The 6,565-nt window shown below is 39.3% G+C and overlaps 1 protein-coding gene across 4 annotated transcripts in view; it reads right to left on the bottom strand.

Moving 5' to 3' along the window:
* Positions 1-6,565, bottom strand: part of spry2 (sprouty RTK signaling antagonist 2) — a 356,144-nt gene that overhangs the window by 75,000 nt on the left and 274,579 nt on the right. Inside the window, exon 1 of one of the 4 annotated variants that reach the window (XR_002921577.2) lies at positions 2,519-3,077. The exons of 2 other annotated variants lie outside the window; for them this stretch is intronic. Coding sequence is in view for 1 of the 2 variants with exons in the window: in XM_024294326.2 (XP_024150094.1) it covers positions 2,519-2,677 (159 nt within the window). In the remaining variant the exon portion in view is untranslated. Of the gene's footprint in view, positions 1-2,518; positions 3,078-6,565 lie in introns of those variants that run through there. One more of the 4 variants, XM_024294326.2, reaches the window with a different exon arrangement.

Raw genomic sequence — 6,565 nt, 5'->3', positions numbered from 1 at the left:
AATTTTTCCAAAAATCTAAGAGAATGCCAATTTTTAAAACTGTAACTTTTTAACATTATAATAACTAATAAACAGGAAGGAATATTATTCCAGAATAAATCTACTTAAACCTTAAAAACTTTCAATATTTTACTCTGTATCGAAACAAATTTTGTCAAAATCATACAAGTTAGAAATAAGAACAAGATGCGCTGTAGAGGTTTTTCCACCATATTCACCTGTAAGGGCAGTTATGACTAAGACTTACACTGAAGCTAAATATGAAGACAAAGTTCCTAATAATACTTTTATATGGAGTCGCTTATCAAAGTCAGAGCTGTTTTCTGTTATTGTTTCTCTAAATAAACCACATTTCCTGATGAGTAAACCATTTACAATATTATAAGGAACACTGTGACACTTCCCCCAAAAAACTACTAATGTAGTTCTCTGTGTAACCACCAGGTGTCACTATTAACACACAAGCTCCTCTCCCAACACAGCGAAGCCCTCCTCCCTTCTTCCTCTCTTCTTTTCTATGCTTCCCTTCTTTCCTTCTGTTCCTCCTCGTTTTTTCCCTTCTTCTTCTTCTTTTTTTTTGCTTTCAAACAAAGTAATTGCCTGCAGCAAAAGCTCAGAGTCTCCTGCTCTGTCTGACGCTGATCAGGCTCCAGCCAGTCAATCATCATGCTCCACCACAACAGCGAAAAGCTCGCGTGGTTCAAGGAGTCGCCCAAACCTGTTGTTGACATAAGAGCGTGTGCATCTGAGCGTGTGCACGTGCTCATTTGCAGCCCTGGCACTTAGTCACATTTAAAGTCTGGCAGCTCTAAATGTTTTTGCATGGCGGCGTGCGTCTCGTACACACACGAGGCTGGAGACAGGCATCAATCTCCTCCCAGTACTCATGTGTCACTGGGATATCTATAATTCAGGAGCTGGGGGTCTTGGCGATGTCTGGTCGCATATAAAGCTGAGTTTTTATTATCATTGATTCATTTTCATCTAATTTGCTTTGTGAGTCTCTTGTGAGGTTATTTATGGGGATGTGTGGTACAGTATGCGGCCCGTGGGAGTGCGTAGTAAGCGACGTGAGCGCGTGACGCAAACCCCCCACTGCGCGTGTCGGCGTGGAAGCCGCAGAGGATCCGTCCCTGCCGACGCTCAGACGAATGACCAAATTGCTACAAGAATGTCATTAGTCTGCAATTTGGTGCCTGCATCTCTTTTGTGCTGACAGAGTGGAGGTGCTGCAGAGCAAGATGGAGGCAGGGGGGGGTGGAAAGGGTGAAGGCTACAGTTAGAAGCCATTTGCTCAACCCGAGGAGAGGAAGAGTCTTTTTCAAGGTAAGAGGCGACCAAAGTGGGTGCTAAGTGGTCTGCGTGGACGAAAATGAGCTTTTTAGGATACGGCCACGCAGGCAACAGTAATCCACATGAGGGCGATTATCTCCTCAATTTCCACAGTGTATTCTTATGGATCAGAACAGAGGAAATTCTATTTTTTATACACTTTGTTTCAGAGAAAGACGAGTCTGCATTAAAGCCCTAGTGTCAAAATGTTCCCAGTATTTATTTTTATTTATGATTATGCAGTTTTTAGCAGAAATCAGAAAACCTAGGACATAGTTTCTGCAGAGCGGCAGGAGTCGGGTCGTGAACTTCACGTACGCGCTGAATCTTCAATCCGGTTCGAGATTTCCACGCACAGTCGCAGCAGCGCAGAGCTGATGACGGGTAGCCAATGGGAGCAGACTTCATCAATGGGTCCGTGAAGACCTTTTAACACCTACTTTACAATTCAACAATGTACCAATCATTGTCCTACTGTTGTTTTCTCAATGGAATGTTCCGATGCAGCAGTTTAAAAGATTTCACTCTGAGGTTATGTGCTTTGGACTTTTTTGTTTGTTTAACGTTCGTTTTTCTTTTTTCACTGTTTTGATTATAGCTTATAAATTCTAAGTTGCATATATGCGCATAAAATCACCAACCGAAGTTTCATCTTCGCCCCACTTTTCCAGCTTCAGCCGGAATTAGAGGCAGCCGTCTGAGGAGTGCGAGACAAACTTGAAAGGACCTGGACGTTTTTTCAAACAGATAAAAAGATCCAGCTGTTCACTTGTTAGGATGGTTATTTATTTTAAATACCGCCGAACGCGCTTCTCACGTGTATCTGATCAGACTGTAACCTCGCCACGCATGTGAAGAGACAAGCTGCGGATGCGCGAGAGGGGGACACGCGCAGTGTAACAACTTTCTCTGCTCCCTCACAGAGAAAGAGTACGCATAAGCACTTTAACTGCTTGAATGTAAAAAAAAACTCTGCAACCATTTCACTTTAAGTTTGTCTTTGGTGTTTTCATATTACCCTTAACCACGCCCCAAACAAATTCTCAATTAACAGGTCCACCACCAATTAACACATTTACAAGCAGGAATGTACACAATACTCAATAATGTCTCTCAAATTGATCAGTTCTTTTCTTTTTTTCTTTTTTTGGAAAAATCCAAAAGAAATAAAGAAGCTCGGTCTCACCGGTTTCTGTCCAAGTCTGTGAAGTTGGAATCCAATGGGAGAAAACATAGAAAAAATGGAAAGCAAAAACCCATGTGATGATCCATCCACAGAAAGGAAAAAGGTAAACCGGTGGTGAAAAGCAGGTAACCACAGAATGGACGTCGGGGGGAGAATCATCAGGCCTTCTCCTCTCTTCCTCCTCCAGACTCTGTCTTCCTGTAGTACACCTGGCTTCCTTTTTCTGCCCCGCCCCTTCCTTGACAGTCTTTTTTTTTTTTCTTCCAGGTGCCCAGGCCTTGTTTTCCTATTAAAGTTCCTTTGTATTTGTTTCAAACAGTCCGTCCTTCTACAAACACTGGACACTTTATTTCTTACAGTATACAGAAAACATGTTGCCCCTGCAAGGTTTTTTTTTTTAACAACATGGTTACATATTTTTCGATATACTTTCAATGTGGTGACAGTGTCACAGATGTTCTGGAGCGGCGTCACCCAAATGCTCCTTTTATCTCGACAAAAATGAATAAATGTAAGTAAATCCCAAAGGACCGCTGACAGAATCAAATGTTGGAATGGTTCTCCCTCAAAGGCTTCAGCAATGATTTGAACAATTCTCCACTTTTATTAAAGTAGAAGCTGTTTACATCCGCGGTCTCGTGGTCGAGGCGTGGAAAGAGGCAGACGATTGCAATAAACTCACTCCTCATTGGCGATAGTACTTCCTGTAGATTCCATGACTCAGCTATGACTCAGACCAATCGCTGAAGATGGGTTGCAAATGGCGGTATCCGTTTCAGGAAGTGACGGTGAAAGCGGCGGCCTACTTTCGCGAGGAGAGGAAGTAATGCATTTCCAATGGGGGACCTCATGGCTCGAGAAGTTCAGTATTTTTTTACAGTCAATGGTGAAATTTCAAAATATTGTAAAAACTGAAAAAGTCGAAATTAGCCAAAACAGCTAGCATGTAAATATTAGCCTAAATCCAAAACAGCCAAAAAAAAAATAAATAAATAAATTAAAAGGAAAAGCCCCAAGTAGCCAAAACAGCTAGCATTTAAATATTTAGCCTAAATCCAAAATAGCCACAAAAAAAAACTTTAAAGGAAAAGCCTAAATTAGCCGAACAGCTAGCATGTAGCTGAAATATTAGCTAAACTCAAAAATAGCCTAAAAAATCTTAGTAAATGCCAAAATTGCCAAAAAATCTATCAGAATGCCAAATTTTAAAATGGTAACTTTTTAACATAATAATAACTAATAAACAGGAAGGAATATTATTCCAGAATAAATTTACTTAAATCTTAAATAACTTTCAATATTTTACTCTATCGAAATAAATTTTGTGAAAATCATACAAGTTAGAAATAATCGCAAGATAACTTTAATAACAATAAAATGATCTGGAGGGCCGGATACAATTACCCGGAGGATAAATACAAACCTCTACCTGCTGTAGAAGCTAAATATGAAGACAAAGTTCCTTAATAATACTTTTATATGGATTTGCTCATCAAAGTCAGAGCTGTTTTCTGTTATTGTTTTTCTAAATAAACCACATTCCCTGATGAGTAAACCATTTACAACGATGGCTCGAGAAGTTCAGTATTTTTTACAGTCAATCGTGAGCACCTACACACCGGCTGCGTGCGGTGCGTTCAAGAACGCGGTTCCACGCAGGCTTCTGAACGCACGCTCAGCAGGTGGTATCCACACCGGAGCAGTGCGATCACGCAGTGGCGGGGAGGAGATTCTTCTTCTATTCTTCTACTGTTCATTAGCGCTCATCTGCCACCTACAACAGGAAGAACCTCGGAGCAAAAAGTAAAAGCGGTGAAAATCCCCCAAATCTTTCAGAAGACTTTTGTTTCCAGAACTCTGTCCTTTTAAGTGTCTGACTTAAAAACTTGGGTAGCAGACTTTGAATTTTGTTGTAATTGTATATGTAATTGTAACCTATTAAGTCACATTGATAGTGGGCTACTTTATAGATACATGTAGCAAGTATTGCCTTCATTGTAAGACTTATATAAGGCATTTAAATTTATGTGGCTCCAGACATATTTGTTTTTTTATTTTTTTGGTCAAAAGTGTCTCTTTCAACATTGCCGACCCCTACAACACTTAGTATTTCATCATGTGTTTCCTAGATATGTAGACGTTGAGAGTAGGGTCTTCTGGACCCCAAAAGATGGTGCGCTCAACTTTTATTTCTGATCTTCACTGGTGTCCAGTGACACCCAGGTCCTGTCCACCTTTTTCATGGGAAGGATAACTCGTCAATATAAGGTAAGTCATTATAAAAGTACAAAAAATACCATCCAAGTTATCTTTGGGTAAATATATAAAAAAAAACTAAAGAAATTTGGCTTGTCTTCCTTTGTTAAATACTTCCACTGGTTGTGCTGTGTAAAGTCAGCCTCAAAAGTGACACAATTTCCCCAAAATAACATCAAGTCATCAATTTATTTAGCACATCTGCCAAAAACGCAATTTTTCTTTATTAAATGTGTTTGGTTTCACATCACCGCCAAATACTTTATCTTCTACACCACATAGTTTAGATAGAAACCAACCAGAACGGTTTACCTAACAAACTGCAAGTCAGCAAAGCGACAGCAACCTCCATCATAAATCATTATTTGCTATTCATTATCATAATACATGCTCGAACATGTTTACATATTGGAACAAAATGCAGAATGGTAGAGAGGCAGGAAACAACAATGCGCTTATTTAATTAGTCTTATTTTCTCCAGTGAACAGTTAGTGAAGCGAACCGTTCAGGTGAGGACGCAACAGAAACCCCAATTACAAAGTTTAAAAACAAATCAGAAGGAAATTATGTGAAGGAAATCGGGTTAATGATGAAGATGCTCAGGGTGCAGCTGATGTTTTTATGCTCCAGTGGCGAACGATGGATCCATCAAAGCTCAAAAGTCACCATAAGACGTACTGGCACTTTGGATGAGAACATCAAGGAGAACGTTGAGGACAACAGCTTCATCTTTTATCGGACTGCGAGGAAGACAGGTGTCTCCATGTACACAGAAGTGTGGTTTTTAAATGAACTTCCAGTATTTTTTAACCCCCAAACTACTCAACTCTTTGTTTTGGCTACTTAGTCGTCTTTGAGGAGCTAATAAAACCTAGTAGTCCTCCGGGACAGGAGGTGACAGACCTTCAACTAAAAAGTCCAGAAAACCCTTTTTCTGGATGAGTCTTTAAAGATGTATTCCATCAAACCAATTAAAGACCCATTCTACTGAAAATTAAATTTTGGGGGTTTTAACTTGTAATGTCTTTCTTTCGATGGCAGATATATATATATATATATGTATATACATATATAAATATACAGTATATATATATATACAGTATATATATATATATATATATATATATATATATATATATATATATATATATATATATATATATATACGTATATATGGATATATATGTATATATACATATATATAGGAGAACAGCAAAGTTTCCTTAATTTTAGACAATTTTGTGGAAAATGAATTTCAGTTCCCGTCCAAAAATAAATAATAGTTGGTTTCCTCTTTGGAGTTCTCAAAGCAGACGGCTCAGTTTCGTTCCAGTCGCCCCTTCCCCCCGCCCCACCATAGCTCATGAGGTGCTCTACTCCTCTCCGCCCAAGACTTCAGTCAGACGTTTATTTTCCTGCCTTATTTATTAAATTAGAAGATCGGTTTGGCCAAAAACTACAAATAAATCCCATATTATCCCTTTATTTGAATGACATCTCAATCACAGAATGTAGAAAAAAGTTTAAGTTTATTTTATTCATTCATCTTCTTGTTCGCTTCTTCCCTTTCGGGGTCGCGGGGGTGCCGGAGCCTATACCGGCTACTGTTGGGCGAAGGCGGGGTTCACCCTGGACAGGTCGCCAGTCTGTTGCAGACGAGCTTTATTATCCTGATCTCACAGCAAGACGTCTGAGCATGGTTAATAAATATTCATTGTTCAATAACTAATTATGTTTTATTAATCGTGCGTGTTAACGTGTCAACATTCAAGGCCCTAAAATATATATAT

This window comes from Oryzias melastigma, linkage group LG2, assembly GCF_002922805.2.
Source record: "Oryzias melastigma strain HK-1 linkage group LG2, ASM292280v2, whole genome shotgun sequence".
Classification (NCBI taxonomy): domain Eukaryota; kingdom Metazoa; phylum Chordata; class Actinopteri; order Beloniformes; family Adrianichthyidae; genus Oryzias; species Oryzias melastigma.
The sequence above is the reverse complement of the archived record's forward strand: the minus strand, read 5'-3'. Positions and strand labels throughout refer to the sequence as shown.